At 48.4% G+C, this 20,442-nt stretch overlaps 5 protein-coding genes and 1 long non-coding RNA gene across 9 annotated transcripts; 3 read left to right on the top strand and 3 right to left on the bottom strand.

Moving 5' to 3' along the window:
- The first annotated feature begins 388 nt into the window (after window positions 1-388).
- Window positions 389-2,891, top strand: lrit3b (leucine-rich repeat, immunoglobulin-like and transmembrane domains 3b). The gene is made up of 5 exons (XM_037241725.1): window positions 389-578; window positions 897-1,271; window positions 1,342-1,427; window positions 1,512-1,808; window positions 1,871-2,891. Exons 1-5 carry the CDS (start codon window positions 466-468, stop codon window positions 2,569-2,571), a joined length of 1,572 nt encoding a protein of 523 aa, XP_037097620.1. The 5' UTR covers window positions 389-465; the 3' UTR covers window positions 2,572-2,891.
- Window positions 2,892-3,127: 236 nt separating this feature from the next.
- Window positions 3,128-9,848, top strand: LOC119115831 (glutamyl aminopeptidase). Its single transcript, XM_037240664.1, has 20 exons — window positions 3,128-4,031; window positions 4,345-4,486; window positions 4,786-4,920; window positions 4,998-5,118; window positions 5,188-5,342; window positions 5,704-5,817; window positions 5,895-6,029; window positions 6,113-6,178; window positions 6,249-6,314; window positions 6,390-6,550; window positions 6,727-6,809; window positions 6,911-7,047; window positions 7,116-7,171; window positions 7,264-7,414; window positions 7,668-7,741; window positions 7,866-7,970; window positions 8,096-8,269; window positions 8,376-8,516; window positions 9,208-9,289; window positions 9,475-9,848. The coding sequence occupies exons 1-20, from the start codon at window positions 3,385-3,387 to the stop codon at window positions 9,619-9,621; spliced, it is 2,892 nt and encodes a 963-aa protein (XP_037096559.1). The 5' UTR covers window positions 3,128-3,384; the 3' UTR covers window positions 9,622-9,848.
- On the bottom strand, window positions 5,776-9,087 carry LOC119115850. Its single transcript, XR_005096199.1, has 2 exons — window positions 8,818-9,087; window positions 5,776-6,545 (listed from the first exon to the last, which is right to left on the bottom strand). It is a non-coding gene; the product is annotated as an uncharacterized LOC119115850 (long non-coding RNA).
- Window positions 9,684-12,912, bottom strand: rrh (retinal pigment epithelium-derived rhodopsin homolog). 3 transcript variants are annotated; one of them, XM_037240682.1, is made up of 7 exons: window positions 12,193-12,912; window positions 11,763-11,953; window positions 11,239-11,338; window positions 10,927-11,080; window positions 10,691-10,859; window positions 10,431-10,609; window positions 9,684-10,130 (listed from the first exon to the last, which is right to left on the bottom strand). In XM_037240682.1, the coding sequence occupies exons 1-7, from the start codon at window positions 12,308-12,310 to the stop codon at window positions 10,025-10,027; spliced, it is 1,017 nt and encodes a 338-aa protein (XP_037096577.1). In that variant the 5' UTR covers window positions 12,311-12,912; the 3' UTR covers window positions 9,684-10,024. The 3 variants fall into 3 exon arrangements, with proteins under 3 accessions (XP_037096577.1, XP_037096578.1, XP_037096579.1); XM_037240683.1 differs by having other exon boundaries at window positions 12,202-12,912; XM_037240684.1 differs by having other exon boundaries at window positions 10,044-10,130; window positions 10,534-10,609.
- Window positions 12,913-14,970: 2,058 nt separating this feature from the next.
- On the top strand, window positions 14,971-15,664 carry LOC119115849 (cytochrome c oxidase subunit 8A, mitochondrial-like). The gene is made up of 2 exons (XM_037240695.1): window positions 14,971-15,217; window positions 15,364-15,664. The coding sequence occupies exons 1-2, from the start codon at window positions 15,101-15,103 to the stop codon at window positions 15,451-15,453; spliced, it is 207 nt and encodes a 68-aa protein (XP_037096590.1). The 5' UTR covers window positions 14,971-15,100; the 3' UTR covers window positions 15,454-15,664.
- Window positions 15,665-16,187: 523 nt separating this feature from the next.
- gabrg1 (gamma-aminobutyric acid type A receptor subunit gamma1) lies at window positions 16,188-20,240 on the bottom strand. 2 transcript variants are annotated; one of them, XM_037240670.1, is made up of 9 exons: window positions 20,004-20,240; window positions 19,440-19,603; window positions 19,214-19,281; window positions 18,916-19,136; window positions 18,651-18,733; window positions 17,773-17,910; window positions 17,525-17,677; window positions 17,217-17,419; window positions 16,188-17,126 (listed from the first exon to the last, which is right to left on the bottom strand). In XM_037240670.1, the coding sequence occupies exons 1-9, from the start codon at window positions 20,186-20,188 to the stop codon at window positions 16,845-16,847; spliced, it is 1,497 nt and encodes a 498-aa protein (XP_037096565.1). In that variant the 5' UTR covers window positions 20,189-20,240; the 3' UTR covers window positions 16,188-16,844. The 2 variants fall into 2 exon arrangements, with proteins under 2 accessions (XP_037096565.1, XP_037096564.1); XM_037240669.1 differs by having other exon boundaries at window positions 16,188-17,129; window positions 20,004-20,237.
- Between the last annotated feature and the right edge of the window lie 202 nt (window positions 20,241-20,442).

The following is a 20,442-nucleotide window of genomic DNA, read 5'->3' as shown; positions in this document are numbered from 1 at the left end:
GCACTGTAAAACAAACAAACAAACAAACAAACAAAAAGTTTTGTTCAACGTGACGGAGCAATTTTCAGTATATGTTCATAACTTAATCTCCTTAGCTAGATACTCGACGATAGCTGATATACGTTTACTGAAAATACTTTAAAATACACGTGGAATTTGTTACATCTTTGTCTTTAGCACTCCCCCAAAAAGATGCCACATTGTTTACGAAGCCGAAAGCGCTCCATTGATAGATTTGACTAATTGCCTCGGTCTCGTCATCAATTGTTGATGTGGGTCTGGTGCTTATTATTTGTTGTCCTTCAGGCTTTAAAGGCTTGCCACCGTAGGATTACAGAAGTGTAATCCCAGCTAATCTGGGATTCAGTTTCACTCCAAAGTGTAGATGGCAAACTCAGACTGGACAGGAAAGACAATATGGAGATACAAAGGGCCTGTGGAAGGACAATATTTCTTGAATGAAAGATGTATTTGCTGCTTTTCCTTCACGTCCTGCTATATCATTTGTCGGCGGCGCTCGACTCCTGCCCACTTTTATGTGCCTGCGTTTATGGGACCAGAGAAGAAGCAGACCTCAGGTTGAGTGGCACTTTTTTGCTCCTTAGCTATATCTAGCCTTTTGTGGGTGTGTGCCTCGTGAAGAAAAATGGTTCACACGATGGTTGGATGGGACCCGAGCTTTAAAAAGGAACAGAGATGGAGTTTGCTAATATTTAGCAGGAGGCTATGTATTACGCAGAGAAGGACGCCAGGCCAGGGCCAGGCCAGGCCAGGGCAGGGCAGGGCAGGGCAGGGCAGGGCAGGCCACGCTACGCCACGCTACGCTGCGCCACGGCACGCCGCGCCACGCCACGCTGCTTACGTCCCAATGTAACGGGTTTGTTTTTGTACGTCAGGTCGGTGCAATGCAGCGACTCGGGAATCTCAGCCGTACCTCTGGATATCCCCGCTGACACGGTGAAACTTCGTCTGGAAAAGACCCTGATTAGCAGGGTGCCCAGAGCGGCTTTCTTCAACCTGTCAGAGCTGCTTTTCTTGTGGCTCACCTACAACTCCATCACCAGCATCCACCCCAGCAGCTTTGTTAACCTGAGAGCCCTGAGAGAGCTGCGTCTGGATGGCAATCTCCTCAGCGCCTTCCCTTGGGAGGGCCTGAGGGACATGCCTGGCCTTCAGACTCTGGGTCTTCACAATAACCGAATAGCCAGCCTTCCGTCTCACGCTGCCGTCTTCCTTCCCAATATCACCTACCTGGACCTATCCAGTAACAGGTGCGAGCAGACGCCGCTCCCTCGGCTAACTGCTTCTTCTTAGCTCCATCCACTTTGCTCCTCTTTGCAGGCTGACGACGTTATCGGCCCAAATGTTGGACCTTTGGTTCCCGCTTCTGGGCCAACGAGGGAAATCGGTGCCGAGACGGATTTTGGGTAGAGAGATAATCTTAACGTGGGGTTTTGTTTCAACTTAGCCGTCAGCTAATCATAGTCCATTTTGCTGGCTGCTCACCCCAGGTCTCCATGACAATCCGTGGTTGTGCGACTGCCAGATCTCCCTGATGGCGTCATTGTCAATGTCCCCGGGGAGCCCCGTGGTTCTCATGGACCAGCTGCTCACGTGCAGCGCATCTCCGGGCGCTCCGTCCGGGATCCCGCTGTCCAAAGCCCAGCTGCCCCGCTGTAGCAGACCCTCCGTCCGGCCCGCAGCCGCTCGAGTGGTATCGCTGCTGGGAAGTCACGTGATTCTCCGCTGCGACGCCACCGGCTACCCCACGCCGACTTTGACGTGGCTCAAAACTTCCAACTACGCCGGTAAGGCTTCCAAACGGTCTCGTCGAAGCCACCAGTCTAAAGCCGTGCCATTTCCCTCTCAGGTTGCTGTCGACGGGACGTCGCAGATGACATCCGAGCAATGCCCAGCAATTTGAAAAGTTGTAAGATGTATTTGCCCTTCCACTTTCATTTGTACAACCCAGCCAAAGCCGCGTACGTGGCTATTGTCCCAAGCGCAATTGCATTTCCTTCCTACCACGTTGCTCTAATTTCCATCCCTTTGCTCAAAAAGCCGGCCGGCTTTGCTGTTCTAGCCATGCAGGGATCCCCTGGAGTCGGCGTGCGCTGGTCAATCATCAGCTTGGACGACTTGGCCCTCAAGGATGCCGGCGAGTATCGCTGCCGAGCTCGCAACGTGGCGGGAATCTCGGAAGCGCCGGTTGAGCTGAAGGTGGTGGCAGCCGCGCAACTCTCCCGACTCCCGAGGAAGGAGTCCCGGAAGACTCCGCCCGAGCCCAAGTGGTCATCCAACGGCAGAAAGTTCAAACCGAATCAAAGTGCGTCTCTCCGGCCCAGGCTGAAAGACAAGCCGTTCCCCCGAGCAGCTACTCAAAAGAACCACACGCAGACATTTGCCGTCATTGTGTCCCAATCGGTTCCCGTTTACCACAAAGGGCGCAAAGCAATCTTCAAGAAAATGAGCCCAAAAAAACCCCCGCGTCTATCGGACCTGACAATTCGACATTCACTATGTCAAAGCCAAAAGTACGACAATTGCTCGTCACGGAGACTTTCAGTCTAGTTGATCCTGCAGACAGAAGAAAGAAACACACTGCAAATGTCAAATCATAGTAGGAAACGCAATTGCCATCTCGTTGTATATCTTGACATGTGAAGACCTTGACAATAAAGCAGACTTTGACTTTGAAATCAGCTGGCATCCGCCCGACCCCTAAGTGAGGAGGTGTGCGCACACAGGAAGGACAGACACTCTTTGTGCCAAAACAAATAGTCGGGTCTCAGGATGTCCAGCCTTCAAACAAGCAGAAGCAGGGGAATGGTGTCCAAATCTGCCGCTGGGTTCTGCGCTTCCACCCCGAATCACGGTCCAAGCACCACCACACATCATGATGTCAGTGCGTTGTAACTTGTAAATGTCACTTTGTATGTCAATAAAGTTTGCCACCAATTTTGGCCACGGACGAGGGCGCTGCAGATTGATCGGTGCTTTGACTTTTATGAGCATCTGTCAAAAAGACGACCAAGTGATATTGCAGTAGGTGTGTCGGTCACCGCAGCACGGCACAGCGCTGTCAGCACTCTTATTTGGAATGTCTTCCTTCTGTTGATGATTGATGATGTGAAGCATGTCACAAGCGCAATAAAAGAGCAATAGAGTTCAGTTTGAAGGAGTCAACATTCTTTCTCCACACATGAATTTCAGCTTTGGCAGATTGCTGGATTTACTAGAGGAGGCGTTTCTTAGCGAGGGCCACGACCAGAGTGTCTTGGCAGGCACGGCACGCTGGGATTCTTTCCCTTCCCTCACTTGCCTCTCGCCAGCCACTCCTTAGAGGCCAGTCCGAGATCTACAACTTGAACATTTGAGAGCGGGATGTCTAGCGGCGCCATGGACTTGGAGCGGGAGAAGCGCCGTTACTGTATCCGTGGCAAGCACGCGGTCATCATTTGTACCACGGTAGCCGTCTGCTCTTTGGCGCTGGGTCTCGGGGTGGGCCTCTCTCGCTCCGACACCACCGGCACGCAGTCTACTCCGGCCCCTACGGCGGAGGCCACGTCGCCGCCGCCAACGCCGCAACCCGGCGGGGGGCCCTGCCTGCCTTCCGCCGACAGCAGCGGCGATTGGAAGAATTTCCGTCTGCCCGACTTTGTCAAACCGCTCCATTACGACCTGCTGCTGGAACCGGACCTGCTCCACGATACTTACACGGGCACGGTGGATATCCGAGTGCAAGTGGACAGGCCCACCCGCCACCTGTGGCTCCACATCAGAGAGACCTTTGTCAGAGAGCAGCCCAGGCTGAAGCTGCTGGATGGCCAGGGAGGACACAAGGATGTGCCCGTGAAGCGTTGCTTCCAGTATAAGCCGCAGGAGTACGTGGTGGTGGAGGCCAGCTGGGAGCTGCCCGTCACCGGCCCGGGGGAAGTCTACGTGCTCACTTTGGATTTCCAAGGCTGGCTCAACGGCTCTCTGGTGGGATTTTACAGAGTCCTGTACACAGATGAGGCAGGAGTCGGCAGGTACGTTTTTAAGCATCGTGGCAGGCACAAAGTCTTGGGAATGGCGGAAAAATGCATACAAATGCGTAAGCCGGCTTGACCCTTTCCCTGCATGTATTCTATTCGAAAGATTGCCGCCACCGATCACGAGCCAACGGACGCCCGCAAATCGTTTCCCTGCTACAAGTGCATAAACCGGCTTGACCCTTTCCCTGCATGTATTCTATTCGAAAGATTGCCGCCACCGATCACGAGCCAACGGACGCCCGCAAATCGTTTCCCTGCTACAAGTGCATAAACCGGCTTGACCCTTTCCCTGCATGTATTCTATTAGAAAGATTGCCGCCACCGATCACGAGCCAACGGACGCCCGCAAATCGTTCCCCTGCTTTGACGAACCCAACAAAAAGGCCACCTATAAAATCTCCATCATTCACGACGCAACGTACGGCGCTCTGTCCAACATGCCGCTGGAGGTAGGCGCTCAAGTTCTACGGACAAAATGTGCCAACTATTTCTTTTGCGCGCTCCCAAAAAGCATCAAGCGTGTGCCATCAGTGAGCACGTGAAGCAATGTGCATGCGCAGGGTTTGTGTTGGCCAGTTGGCAGCGGGTCATCGTTCACTTTCCGCTGGAGCCGGACGGCCAAGCGAGTACATTTGAAAGAGGCCTGATTCCAATGTTCATCCCGTTTCATGCCTTCTTCTCTTTTGACGCTGCAATGACAGAAGCTTGGAATGAATTTTGCCGCTTATGATGATCCATTTCTGCTCAGAGCGCCCCTGAACCTCTGCCGGGCAATAAAATGAGGAGCTCGTTCCAGAAGTCCGTTCCAATGAGCACCTATTTGGTATGTTTTGCTGTGCACCAATTCGCTCATGTGGAAAGAAGATCTGCCCGAGGAATTCCAGTGAGTTCCTTGACCGTCGTGGCGTTACACTTGACGGATTGGACTCCATCCAGAATGCATTTTCTTTGCCTTCCTAGTTGAGAATCTACACGCAGCCCAGTCAAGTGTCCACTGCACGGTACGCAGCGGACACCACCAAAATCATTTTTGATTACTTTGAGGACTACTTCAACATGACCTACTCCATCCCCAAATTGGGTAACATTTGACGGTCGGTCGGTCGTGCCGTGCAGTACGGATGTGGGAATGTGCGCTTGTGTTTTGTAGACAAGATAGCCATCCCTGACTTTGGCACCGGGGCAATGGAAAACTGGGGCCTCATCACCTACAGGGAGACCAACTTGCTGTACGATGCCAACCAATCGTCCTCCTACAATAAGCAGAGAGTTGCCAGCGTGATTGCCCACGAGCTGGTTCATCAGGTAAGCCGTGCTTGGTCTCAAACCGAGACCAAAGACATGCTGCTCTATTTGAGCCCTCCATTTACCAGAGTTCTCCACAAATGATTGGCATCTTTTGCTATCGTTGTGACTCCTCTTATCATCAAGGATTTGTTCGAGACGATGACAGACTCTATTGTTATCGCAGCTTTGAATATTGCTTTCTCAGATAAGCAGATAACTAGTCACGCTCCACAGTCCGTAAAACTTTATGGAGTTAAGAGAAGGACAAGGGCAATGTTTGTCCCCCCAGAGCTAAGGACGGGCACATTTGTGCTTGCTTGCTTGCTTGCTTGCTAATGTCTAATAAAGAACATGAGTTTGGAGAAATGTCTGATTGCAGTGGTTTGGAAATATTGTGACGATGGATTGGTGGGATGATCTGTGGCTCAACGAAGGCTTTGCCAGTTTTTTCGAGTACATCGGCGTGGAGGAAGCAGAGCCTAGCTGGGGCATGGTAACCGGGCAGCCAAAACCAAAACGAAAAAAGCCACTTTTAAGAGCTCAATGCACTGAGTGCTGTCTCCTCCGCAGCGGGACATTATGATCATCAGCGACGTGCTTCCCGTCATGGTGAACGACGCCCTCCTGTCCTCCCACCCGATTATTGTCGACGTGGCGTCCCCCGCAGAAATCACCTCTGTCTTTGACGCCATCTCATACAGCAAGGTCTGAGCAAGGAAAAGCGTTGCATCACATTGAAGATGGAGCCATCCGCCGCTTTTCTTTCTCTCTTTCTTTCTTTTCCCTAGGGAGCATCGATTCTCCGCATGCTGGAGGACTGGATGGGGAAAGAGATGTTCAGGGCTGGCTGTCAGGTTAGGCCCGGACCTTTGTCAAATTCGATGTCAATGTTGAATCTGACCGAAGCCTTGTGTGTCTTTGCAGAAATATTTAAAAGATTACTACTTCAAGAATGCAAAAACCAGCAACTTTTGGGCATCCTTGGCAGATGTGCGTCGAGTCCGTCTCGGTCGCTCGAATCCCATCCATCCCACGGTTAAGCAAAGGACATTTTGCTCCGGATAGGTGAGCGGCTTGCCGGTCGGAGAGGTCATGGACACGTGGACCAAGCAGATGGGTTATCCAGTGCTGGACCTGACACAGGTGGCAGAGGTGGCCAAATTGAGCCAAAAACGTTTCCTCCTGGACCCTAACGCCAACGCTAGCCAACCGCCTTCGCCCCTTGGGTAAGAAAAACATAACACATAACAATGGTCAACTTGGGTCAGGGAGAGAAAGAGGATGTCAAATCACAACCATGTCAAACATGCTCATTCCCAGAGCCTAGACGTCAAGTCTCTTATTCTGAATGGGGAAGATAGAGGCAGTAGGTATCTCATTTGTGCCTATTTTCCCCCCACAGATACAAATGGACTATACCCATCAAGTGGCACTCTGTGAAGAGCAATAAGAACATGACGGCCATGTTCAACAGGAGTAGCGCAGGTACGTAGCTTGCTGTCTTTCCCTCATTCCTCATCATTCCTACAGCTTGGGAAGCAAAGTTTCAATTCAGCCAAACTTTTCTTTCGGCTGATGTTTTCCAGAGCTCGTTCTAAAGGACTACTCGCCTTCAGTCGACGGCCTGTTGAAGATCAACAACCATCATATCGGATTCTACCGAGTCAACCACGAAGATCGGATGTGGAACGAGATTAGCCGTCAACTTCAAACCAACCACTCGGTACCCTCGGACTCCGCTCGGATCGTTTGTGACGGCTTGTGTGCCAACTTTTCTTCGTTCTCAAACAGGAGTTTGACGCAGCTGATCGCACAAGCTACATTGACGATGTGTTTGCGCTAGCAAGGTCAAGTAGGAGACAAAACAATACGCGACACCGTGATGATATTTCAAGGGCATACAGAGTCGATCGAATGTTGATTTGAACTGATTGTTCAGGGCAGACTTGATGGATTATGGCCACGCCTTCAATCTTACCATGTATCTCCCAAATGAGAGGGACTACATCGTATGGCAACGGGTGGCCGCCTCCATTGCCTACGTTCGGGACATGCTGGCGGACAATCCTGCTCTCTATCCAAAGTTTCAGGTAGGTCGTTTTGATCTCATTTGGCCGAGAAGAGGAAAAGCTTGATTGAAGTGGCAAGTGGGGAGGGAGCCTTTGTAATCATTGCAATCAACAACAAACGGGAAGACCCGAAAGTCATCGGTGACAATAACGGCACGCGTGGCTTTTCACGAACGTGCGGGCAGCATGGACAAATCAAACGTTACATACTGTAGAGCGGCTCTCACACGTTTACTGTTCCCATCCTGACTGACGCTCATGTTTGTCCCCGCAGAAACTGTTCCGTCATCATGTCAAAAACATCTCATCTCGTCTTGGATGGAAAGATGAGGGAACGCAGGCAGAGAGGTTTGGCAAGCTCAGTGTTTTTGTGTGTTTGTTTGCTTTTGATGCACCAAGCGTGCGTGCGTGCGTGCGTGCGACTGTCGATGATCCTGTGGCGTCATTGATGTGGGCTTGCTATTTGTGTCAGGTTACTGCGGGAGACTGTGCTCAGCATTGCTTGTCAAATGGGAGATCAGGAGACGCTCAACAACGCATCCGACATTTTTGACCGATGGATCGATGGAAGTCTCAGGTTTGTCATTCTTTTCATTTCCTATGTGTTGACATTTTACGGTCTCAGCTGCGGTCGTGACATTGTGACCACCCGTATCAATCTGCTCGGTTTGTCGCAACTAAAAAGGGGATTTGATTTTCCAGCAACGTCGCCGTGAACCTGAGGTTGCTCGTCTATCGTTACGGCATGAAGAATTCTGGCAACGAAGCAAAGTGGAACATCATGTTTGAGCGCTATCAAAACACCTCCTTGGCTCAGGAGAAGGACAAGTTGCTGTATGGGCTGGCGTCGGTTCAGGATATAACGCTTCTTTGGAGGTAAGGGAAATAGTATCGTCCACAACAAATGCAAAGCAAAGCAAAGCAAAGCAAAGCAAAGCAAAGCAAAGCAAAGCAAAGCAAAGCCATTCTTTTTGACAAACAGGCTCCTGGAAGCCTCCAAAGACCAGAATGTGGTGAGGAGCCAGGATCTGTTTACTCTGGTGACATACGTGTCCTACAACCCAGTGGGTCAGAGCATGGCCTGGGACTGGGCCACCCTCAACTGGCAATACCTGGTTAACAGGTCAGTATTGGCACGTATCAAAAGCCCAAGCCAACTTGTTGTTTAGATTTGTGACACAATCTTACATTTTAGCGGCACCATTTTTTATTGGCTGTGTACAATGACAAAGGCCTTCTATTTATCTCTCCATGACCTCAACATTTGGCAGCAAAATAATGTCCGTCATCCGCCGAGCGGGACGCACTAAACCTTGGCTAGATAAGAAAAAGTGTTAAACAGTAACAGTTCACACCACCAATGCACATTGCTCATAAAGATTAAAAGTGGACAAGTCAGTGTTGAGAAGTGATAAAAGACTCACCAGAATGCCTTCATTGTTCCAGAAAAAGCCATACTAGATGCTCATTTGCATTTGTGCTCCTTTTCCTCTGAATATGCTGTTGTACACAAGAAGCCAAGGATCAGGTGATCAGGTGACATTTCATTGCACAGCGCACAATAGCCCTCATTGGCACAAACGTATGGAGCAGCTTGAAGGGAAGGTGGCTAGGAGAACAAAGACACAGGCAGGCATCAGGCAGGGTTGGAATGCAGCAGGTAACAAGCGGGAGCAGGTGATGGCACGGGCCGAGGGAGGCCAAGTTGGCCACCTGCGGCACGGCCGCGGGACGCTCGTTACGCGCCGTACTCTTGTTATCAGACCGCTGAGCACGTGACCTGTATTCTGTTGATGAGCCATTTTCTTTTCCAGATACACCATCAACGATAGGAACCTCGGCCGCCTTTTGAATCGCCTCTCCGCCGATTACAACACAGAGCTACAACTGTGGAAGGTTAGGAATGTTTGCAACAGCAACAAATGCAGCTACGTACATTGCTTTGGACTAGAAAGATTTGACTTTTTTTTCCCTTCAAACAAATGAAACGTCAAATTTGCTCCATGAGCCAGTTCATGGAACAGAAGCAGGGAGAGCGTTTCTTCTGACTGTGTGTGTGCGCGCGCGCGTCGCTCTTCCAGATGGAGCATTTCTTCCGTCTGAATCCCAACGCTGGTGCTGGGGAGATGCCGAGGCAGCAGGCACTGGAAACGGTCAAAAACAACATTCGGTGGATCCAGACCAATGAGGAGGAGATTACAGCGTGGCTCTATAGCAATGTTGACTAACTCAGTGACACATTTCAGAGAAGTCAACATCTTTTGAAAATTCAATGAAAAAATCCAGATGATTTCAGACCATCATTTATGCAGCATGATTTTGAATTCACAGGTTCTTTGTCTGTATTTGTCTCTGTCTGTATTTATGTCCAGAGAGTGATGAAAATGACAAATGACATGGGTCCATGTTTCTCTGGAGTGCAAGTGCCATCCAAAATAATCATGACATTGTCACACTTGCTTGCCTGGTCTGGTTTGGTCTGGTCTGTCCCAAGTTTACACCCGCTCTCTAATTTCAACAGTAGTAATCACCGATAGTGACTCATCCTGTGCCACTGATACATTTCACTATTCATGCCCTAAACTGGATTTCGGCTCTACTACGTTGTGAAGCAGTCCTGAAGCAGCCATCTCACTGAGCCAGATGTTGTTGAGAACTTGTCATAGGAACCTGAGTATTGATGGTGATTCTTTGTCTGGTTTGACAGCGGATCATGCCAACGATGGCTCTTCGGAACCTGCGTGAAGCAAGGGAGGGAGGAAGGAAGGAAGGAAGGAAGGAAGGAAGGAAGGAAGGAAGGGAGGGAGGGAGGGAGGGAGGGAGGGAGGGAGGAAGGAAGGAAGGAAGGAAGGAAGGAAGGAAGGAAGGAAGGAAGGAAGGAAGGAAGGAAGGAAGGAAGGAAGGAAGGAAGGAAGGGAGGGAGGAAGGAAGGAAGGACGCAATGAAGCAAGGAAGCAAGGAAGCAAGGAAGGAAGGAAGCTCAAGTTAACTCACCCCCATTGTTGGAAAAAAGGCACATCACGGAGGGAAAACTTACTTTTTGTTAGCAATGACATAAATGCAGGGATTGTAAAAGGTGGAGGACTTGGCAAAGAGAGGCGCGATGATCGCCACGGGTGCGGGAATTGTTCTGGGCTCACCAAAAGATGCCCAAAGACACACCACGGAGTACGGAGACCAGGCCACAAGGAACATTACGATCATCACGACAGACATCTGCAACGTGACACAAATGACACGCATGCGATGAAAACCTTCTTGGATTACACACAGCAAGAAGAGCAATCGTCTTTCAACCTTTGTTACATCCATCTGATCCGACCAATCGACATTCATATTGTCTAGGCGGTCGCTCGCTTTGTATCTGCTGACTGTGGCAGACACGTTGTAATAGCAGTACAACATGACGGAGAGAGGGAGCACAAAGTTGACAGCAATCACCGTCATGGTGTAAGAAACGAAGGATCTGTGGAGCAAAAACACAAAGAGAGTGGTTGTACGGCTGGGAGGAAATAATCATGCAAACAACTCACGCGTCATTGTGCCGCCAATTAATGGTGCATGTAGCTCCAGTTGGATCTGGGGCATAGCCAGCCCAGCCCACGATAGGCATGATGGACCAGAACAAAGCATTAAGCCACGCCGCCAGGATAAGGAGATTGTACGAACGCACTGTCATTTTCTGCCCTGAAGACACAAAGGCGTGGGCAAAAAGAGATGATTGCTTGCTTGCTTGATTGATTGATTGATTGCGTCTACTTCTCGGCCGGCGACGCATAGTCTGTGGGCTTTCGCAAAAAGTACTCGCTCACACTGAAAATGTAGAACACAATACCGGTTGGTACCTATGTCCGGCCTGCAAATTGTGAGGTATCGGTCGATGGCCACCACAGTCAACAGGCCGATGCTAGCCATGCCAAAGAAAATGTTGAGAGCTGCATAAATCTGAAAACAAACACAATTGGATCAGGCAGGCTATGACCTCCATGCTTGTTTTTGGACTAGGATAAACTGTAATTGTAGGCGACATTGGCGTTTTTCAGACAAACAATTATTGAGAGGCACTGCCTTACAGTATAATGAAGCGGCTTGCCCCAGCTAGATGGATGAGTATTAGGTGCCCGAACGGAACAAAGAGAGAGGAAAAGAAAAACAAAAATCTCATGCGACTCAAGATAATGATGACTGGTACAGTAATACAATAATCACGGATAACCTTTTCAATAGTACTCGCTTGGTTTTGAGAAATGAGTTAACGGTTAAGCGGACACAGTTGTTTTGTTTCTTTTTTAACAGACAGAAGGAGTCACAGAAGTCACGTCAGCATCTACAATATGCATGTACGTGTGTGTGTGTGTGTGCCACCCACCTGACAACCAGTGTAGCCAAATTTCCAGCTTCCATGGATATCAGAGGCAGCTGACATGGGGTACCCAATGCCTGCTACTCCAATGTCAGTAAATGCCAGGTTGATGATAATAAAGTTGGTAGCAGTGCGGAGCTCTTTAAACGTCACAAACATTAGAAGGACGACAATGTTGCTCAACAGACTGATGATGCCTGGAAAGAGGAATGATGAAAAGATACATTGCATTTCATTGCCTTCGGTTACATTGAAGCATATATTCAATTCACTCTACTATTATGATATCGCTGTGATTTACCTTTGTGTTGCATGACGTAAAGCAGAAAAGACAAGTTTGGAAAAACAAATGACTGAAGATCATTTCATCAAACACAAAACATGACTAAGAGTATGAAGAATATACATGACAAAAGTCCTAAAGTCCATACTAAACTGTTTGTACCTGCAGTTATGAGATATGCGGCCACTATGTTGTGCTCCAGCTGGGAAAAAGAACTTTTTCCTCCATAAGGTATGTCATTTGAGGCATTGAGCCCAGAGTCAATTCCCATTCTAGGAAATGTCACTCACAAAGTAAGGTAAGAACAGAAAAAAAGAAAATACAATTATGAAGAGGTCTCCAAATTCCAGAATGTTGCTCAAATCTGCTCGTTGTATTGTCATGAGGGGAGGTGCGTGTACAAGGATGAGGATTAGTACATGCCACGGTTCCCTAGTTGCCAAGTAACGCTCGGTCGGCAATTTGTTCCGAACACCGGCAGCAGGGTTCCGCTTGAGACGATTACAGCTCACGTGGAATTTTCTTGCAAATCAGGCCTTAGTCACAAAGCTTGACACAAATGCCCAAAACGTGTTCAAGGTACACAGCACAAATACCCAACTAGAAGATAAAATAACAATGGTACAGATGCAGAAAAGGAAAACAAATGCATATATATTGGCCTTTCGTCCGACTGAGGCCTTCTTTTGGTGTAAATGTCTTCTTTCCTGACATCTGGATTTGGGGGGGGGGTTTCCCCTCATTTTCGTGCGTTTCGCCTGATTTGATGATATTAAATGCCGGCTGCTGCTTTCATACTTTTATTTATTATGTGTCAGAGTCTTGAATTTGAACTGCTGCAACTCAAGTGTAACAAGAAAAAAGTGGTTTACTTTAGATCAGTGGTTCCCAAACTTTTGCAGGCTGGCGCCCCCTTTGGCTCCCCAGTGAATTCCTAGCGCCCCCCCCAAGGCATTTATATAAATAAATAATACATTTATATAAATAAATAATGCATTTATATAAATAAATAAATAATACATTTATAATATCATTACCATTACGTTGAATTAGTGGGAGCACTGAGTTTGTTTCTCAGAAACGAGCCGGTCCCATCTAGACGTAATCGGAGACAATGACACCCGAAGTGATTTAAGGTTTGTCTTTTATTGCAGGATGCTTGGTCTCCATGTGTTGAAGCAGTTTTGAATGCTTCACTGCCTGGTTAGTTAGCCTGTCGCCACATATTAGCTTTGCGGGCTCGACTGGGGAAACATGTCACGTGACCGGGACGAGTGTCTTGACCTGAATTAATTGATCGTCGATAAAAAAAAAAATTCTGTGCGGCTTGGCGGCCCGGTACCAAGTGACCCACGGACCGGTACCGGTCCGCGGCCCGGTGGTTGGGGACCACTGCCCTAACCAGCTCAACACAACACGGCGCGTTCTGGCGAGTCCCCAATTTCATGTTGACTTGAACTCAAGATGATGTTGACCGCCAGGATGCGGTTTTTATTATAAGATAATATTCTGAACATTACAAGCTTGAAATTACAAACCTGAGCTTTTGCTTTTGTAGTCTATGCTGTCGGATCTGACTGGGCCAGAGCGGCGTGTTGTGTACAAATCGACTGCCGCCCCCCTACCGCCCCCCTACCGCCCCTTTCTTCCTCACCGCCCCCCCAGATCTTTCCACCGCCCCCAGGGGGGCGGTACCGCCCACTTTGGGAACCACTGCTTTAGATATTATTTGCAAATTGTAACGATTGGTTCTGTCGGTTTGTGTAGAGCAGGGGTGGCCAACCAGTCAGAGGCGAAGAGCCACATTTTTGACTGTGTCATCCCAAAGAGCCACATCACCCCCCCCCCCCCCCCCCCCCGCAAAGAGCCACATAATGACAGTTATTTAACAGTTAACATTGTGTACACTGTCTCACACGCACATAAACTCTCAGTTCAAGCAAGTCCACAAACAGAAATATAACAATTTTCAATAACCCTAACCCTTTAATGAAGTCGCCTTCGTTGTATGGCTTTTTAGCCTGTGCAATGTTCCAAGCCAGTTGATATGATGCAAGCGTTACGGTCTCTGAGTGGTTTGTAAATTTTTGGAAAAAATGCATCTGCTTTTCTGCCTGACTTTTCAAAGTGACCAACCTGTGCTTGCGAAGTTCAGTCCCTTTTGGAAATTCCTGGTCGATATTAGGATGGACTGAGCTGAAGTGACGCTGAAGATTTGAAGCTTTGGAATGCGCTAATGATGCCTGACATATAAGGCAGAATGGCTTGCCATTACGTTCAACAAAAAAATATAAACTCTCCCACTCTGTTAAAAACGTCCTGTGTTCTTCTTCATATTTTCGTTTGGCTGTGCTTTTTTTTCCCTGCCATTTTGAGAGCGAACTTGAAACAAATTATTTACAACTCAAATGAACGCGCGCATTTGTCATCAGTACGTCATTCTTCTTCTTCTTCTTTTCAACTCAAACCGATCCAACTGGTCAGCGCACCACCGCCACCTAGGGGGAATAAATGGCAGCGCCAGCCAAGCATTTTGACGCTTGTCATGTGAAATCTCCTGAAGAGCCGCATGAAACCAGCCAAAGAGCCGCATGCGGCTCGCGAGCCGCGGGTTGGCCACTGCTGGTGTAGAGCTATTGCCATTTAATAATATACTGTACGTTTTCTCGCCAATTCGATGCTTTTAATTCTTCCCAAGTACACAGTAAGATAACTACATCTCTGACAACAAAACAAGTAGCGTGAAAATCGGTTGTTTTAAAGTTATTTTAAAGTGCGCGCTCCATAGACCGCAAGGTGGATGGACTAACTCTGCCCCAAGATGGCCGCTCCGTCGCAACGTTGCTACAGCGCGCATAAGCTAGTGTCTTGTGCTATCTAGCTATGGTTTCCGTTGGCTTCCATCGTCCCCCCAGACAGTAGGCGTCACTGAAGAACAATCGGGAGTTCCGGTGCGGCAAAGAAGGGAAGTGACATCAGCAGTGAGAGGCAAACCGCAGCCAACAAGCTCGCTCCATCGCAAACGAGAGGACGCGTCCGTCATCACAGAAAACAAGGAACTATGTCTGGCCTTCTGCGAACCATCTCTTGCCGTGCTGCACCCGCACTGCGTGGACACAGTGTTTGTCTCAGGGCAAATATCAACACTCGACCTGCCAAGGAAAAGATAGGCGCTGTGGTAAGTTCACGATTAGCCTGACATTCCGTGTTAGCTTGCAGCCGTACGCAGGCTGTCCTTGACGGACGAGGTCACATGTGGCGTTTTATGAACGCAGTCTGCTTTCAAGTATCATTTGTGACAGTCACTTTGGTTTTGGCGTCCAGGAAACTCTGGTTGGATTGGGTTTGTTCTCCGTGGCCATCCTGGGGCCATCTGGATGGATCCTGGCTCACCTGGAAGACTACAAGAAATAATGAATTGGACAGTTTGCCTGCCTGCCTGGCGTTCCAAGTCAATCTTATCCAGATGGAGTCTTCGCCAACAGCCATTTTCAATCTGTTGTTGCAACAATTTGACACCTCCAGCCCAAGTTCTGGACAGGAAAAGGTTCCATGACGATCGTCATTATCCATCTAGTTCTGTGCATATTTGATTGTATGGACAACAATAAATTTGACAAATGAATCTTTTGCTTGCTTGAATCATTTGACATGGGGTGAGAAAAAACATTGGCCTGTGGAAAGGCACTAGCAGACACGTGTATTTATATGCAGACACATGTATTTATAGGTCACTCAGCGCAGCAGTCTCTTTGCCCAAATTCTGCATTTCTGCCGCGTCTCTGAGCTTCGCAATGATTGTTGACATCTGCGCCAGACGACGTGCCTCTGAGCAAAGTGTTTAAGCGCAGGAGGCGGCCGCCGCATCACAAGGAGTATCGGAATACGTGACAATATCACGTGTTTGTTCTTTGATTTACTGTAAAGGTACAGTGAGTGTGGTTTATGTCGCATTTAAAAAGTGTAGTGTACTGGACCACAATGCAACAGAAGATTCATGCGCAACTATGACTCGCTGGCTAGCTAGCATCATGTGCATAATGTGGTATTTCGGAAGGTGGACCCAAGGAAAACCACTCTCCAATTGACTCATGCCATCTAGTGGCCAACAGGAAACACTACGTGGTGGGAATTTCAAGATGACGCTGTTTACATGTCGAAATCATTTTTATTTAGGTGGTCGTTTTTCACCAGTGCTTCTGGAACATATTTCCCGCGAAAAACGAGGGATGATCACTGTACAGCTAAAGCTCGATTGTATGCGGAATTTGGGAATCCTCCAATCACCGGCGCTAAGGTTTACGTGCTAGTAGTCATTTGGCTTAGTACGGTCTTTATATCGTGCATTTAAAATATTACTTGTGTGTGTGTATACATATATGTATATATATATATTCGTGACCAAAACGAAAAAAACAGAGTCCATAAGTCGCGTAGAATGGAGCTTCAGCTGTATATACACATACGTACATAGCTATGGAATGACATTTGTGATGAGATTAAGGGTCCATTCATATGCAAATGTCCTTTCCCCCCCAAAAAGTCAATATTCTGATGTAGAGGAAAAACAAACAGCCTTTCACGGTGTGTATGAGCGATTCTTGTTTTCATTAGCCATGATGGAGGAAATACCCAGAAGAAAGCAGAGCCAATCTGGGACAAGCATACATGATTCATTTTGTCGTCGTCGTCATCATCAAAAGAGGCAGTTTGATAGTAGGACAGGACTCATTTGATGACTGTCAAAATATCCCATTCCCTGTCACATGCTTGGCCGGACAAAACTCCGAGCCGGCTTTCTGCTCTTATAGATAAAGATAGCCTATCCAATAAACCAAATTAAAAAGGCCAAAAGCTGTCGGGAAGAAGATTCGTGAGTAAGAATCGATCTTACTCACTCGCACGTGCATCCTGTTTTCTCGCCAGGCACCTGAGCGACAGTCATCAAAGCAGCAGAAGAAAGTCGCGCAGTCTTTTCCCTCCAAACATTCATAGGCAAAGTCGTCCTGGTCGTCGTGATAGTGCATGATGTTGTTCATTTGCAGCAAGGACGCTCCGGGACGGATATTGACCAGACTCGGTGGCTTCTGCTGTTTTTCGGGAGACGACAAAAGTTGCATGAATAGAACCACTCATCTGATTTCATTGTGGGGTTTCCCCCCTCCCTCCCCACTCACGTGTGCGTTGTTTTTGGCTTTGGACTTTTTGCTCTGTCTGTTGCTGGTGAAGTAATGCAGCGTTCCATATTCCATCAGAGCGGCAAAGGTGAAGATGAAGCAGACGGAGACAAACAGGTCCATGGCTGTCACATATGACACCTTGGGCAAGGACTTTCTGGAGATGGTGCTAAGGGTGGTCATGGTAAGCACCGTGGTGATTCCTGAAAGCCAGATCACATTGGATGTACGTATTATGAGCACGACCGGTGCCAGTGGCAAAGCATTGATATTTTGCATCCATATTTGGGCAAGAAAAGCTATGGAACCTAAAGATGTGCGAGCTGGGACAGCATCCTTGTTAATCCAGAAAGAGACCCAGGACAGGACCACTATCATGCTACACGGAATGTACGTCTGGATGGTGAAGTAACCCATTCTCCGACTCAGGTCAAAAAAGATGGTCATGATGACGTATTCCCCTGACGACAAAGTAGAAACATGTGTTTCTGCTAAGGAATTGGGAAATCAAAGGCCAAAGAAAGCAAGCAAAGACAGAGCTCAAGTGGTTTCCTACCCGACTGGGTGTGCGCCACGTCAGAAGTATTTCTCATTCCGACAAATGCAAACTGGTAAAGTCTCCAGTATCGCTGGTCAGCCACCTCCACCGCTCGCCTTTGCCACCGGTATAAAATCTCCGTCCGGGGGTAACCGTCTATAGAAGAGCCCGGCCCGGCCAGGCCAGGCCCCCCCGCGGAACACACAGACAATGAATCCGACAGGAAGTCAAATCTCTGACAGAAGCGGTGCGAGTCGTGTGACGCGAGTCAAAACGTAGCATTCACCATGGCAACTGACAAGCTCATACTGGTAAAATTCGATCAAATGAGCATAATGACTGAAAATAAAATCAGGAATAGTGAGGCCAATTCAGACTCAAGCCAGCAAACTCAACCCTTCTGTGTTGTGTGTGAAGTGAACAAGACTAGTTTTGGGTTCTTCTGCAAACACGTTTGGGAAAAGTGATTTTCTGCTCATTTGCTCCATTTGACTTGAACTGCGATACAGCAAACATGGAAGGGTCTTTGCATTTTACCAAGACATGAGAGGCTGAAGCACAAGATACAAATGAAGGGCGACAGACAGACAGCCGGGCAGACAGACAGACACGCAGACAGACACGCAGACAGACAGGCAGGCAGGCACACAGACAGACAGGCACACAGACAGACAGACAGCATGAATCAGACGGCTATAATTCATCACGTCTGTCAGAGCTTCTCTCCTTTGCTCGAGCGGCAAATGATAGTTTGAAGCAAATGGATCTTTTGGCTGGCAAAGACACAGGCCTAGCCCGTACGCTAACTAGCCCAGCCAGAAGCCCTGCCCTGGTGGGCAGCCAGGCCAGGCAAGCTCAAGAGTCGAGATGGGAGGGGGAGACGCTGGAGCACCTACAGCTTGAAAACTCCAGCGGACACGAGTGCTCATCCATTGGAAAGTTATGCAGCTTAAGGTAACACTCCGCATTAATAGTCAACCTGACAAAAAGAAAATTGTGACAGAGAAGAGGCAAGTCTCAGCAGTGGTTTTCCCTATCAAATTGTGCTCACCTACAGTAGAACAAATACAAATGCGCACACGCACACACACACCAAAGCAGCACAAACAACAAATCGAGTTTTTGCAAGCATTTGCTCTCTCTCTGTGCGTCTTTCCTTACCTGAGCGTGTACATCACTCTGCCATTGCCCCACAGCCTCAGCAGGCGGTTTGGCGTGGTGATCCAGTGGGCGTCGGATTTCCTGGAATTTCTGAAGAATGTGTCGGGAATCCAGATTTTGCCTACCATGTTACTGTTGAGCATAAGGAGCTTCATTGAACTGTTGAACTTGAGTCTGCCGTCATACCACGTCTGAGCAAAAAAGATGTCGATGGTGTATTCCTGGAAAAGCCATGAAGCCGGAGCAGTCAACCACTGACTGACAGACAGACAGACAGACTGTTTGAGTAACGTCTCACCATGTTGATGGGGTCGACCGGTCCAATGCTGTTGACGTATACGGCTGTCTCGATCACCGTCGGCCTCACTAAAGAAATGAGCACGCACAGACAGACAGACAGAATCTTACGCATCTCTTTCAATCACACCAGAAAGTGTTTCTGCATTTCTCAACGACCGCTAATATTTGAAGTTCTACTCTTCTCAACGCTTCTGCTGTGGGACTCCAAATTGAATTGTACTTGCCCCCAATGTCAGGTCGTAGTTTGTTGTCATAGCCTTGCAGAAGTTTATTAAGTATCATGGTCACATCGCTTTCATAGACCTTTGGCGATAGGACCCAGGTCTTATTGATGGCGACGTCCTCATAATCCTCCTCCTCCTCTTGTTTGCCAGGCTGAAGGGCCACGCTGCAAGAAAGGAAAAGATCTCAATCCAATTCTATACGACGTGTTGATTTCAAAGCGCTGCAACTTCAATATCTTGCATTGTCATGATGTAGGAGCCTGCTTCCCTTAGGTTGTTTTCTAGTCATGCTGAAGACTCCCACCATATGACATTTGACTTGCGCCATAGCGGTAATGATGCACAACGATACGGAGAAAAGAAGGGGGGGAAAAAAACAACAACCCAACCCAACCCTTGGCTTTAACAACCAAATGAGTCCCAATCATGGACTTACTCTGTCACGCTTCTCGTGCCTGCACTGTAATTGCAGACAGCAAGATGCAGCGCTGTGCATTTTCCTAACCTTGACAATCAATGTTCACACGGCGGGCCTAGCCTAGCACGTTGTCGGTGCACACTTACCACAATCCGAGCACAGCAAAGAGCACACACAGGCTCATTGCGTGCACGGCCCTGGCCAACAAAAGCCTCATTTGCCACTCCGACTCGTTTCCAAGGAGACCAAGAGGAAAATTGGAGCTGTCTCTTGATGGGCTCTTCCAAAGATTCGGGCTAAATGTTGCCTTAGCGTGATGAGGAAGGTACATCCATGATCCTTGCGGAGGAGGGAGAGGAGGAGGAGGAGGAGGAGGAGGAGGGGAAGCGGGAGGGAGGGAGGCAAGATTGAATGAGGATGTTGCGAGGGGCTGCTGCTCCAGCTTCCCTGTCGCTGCCGGATTCTCAACCAAGATTGGATCATGGAAACATGGTCTGTTAGTACGACCAAGTATATACGTATATAGTTTTCAATAGCAGGAAAACCAAATCAACAAAGATCAGACAAGCGGCGGCAATTAACTGT

This window comes from Syngnathus acus, chromosome 22 (assembly GCF_901709675.1).
Source record: "Syngnathus acus chromosome 22, fSynAcu1.2, whole genome shotgun sequence".
Lineage (NCBI taxonomy): Eukaryota > Metazoa > Chordata > Actinopteri > Syngnathiformes > Syngnathidae > Syngnathus > Syngnathus acus.
The sequence above is the reverse complement of the archived record's forward strand: the minus strand, read 5'-3'. Positions and strand labels throughout refer to the sequence as shown.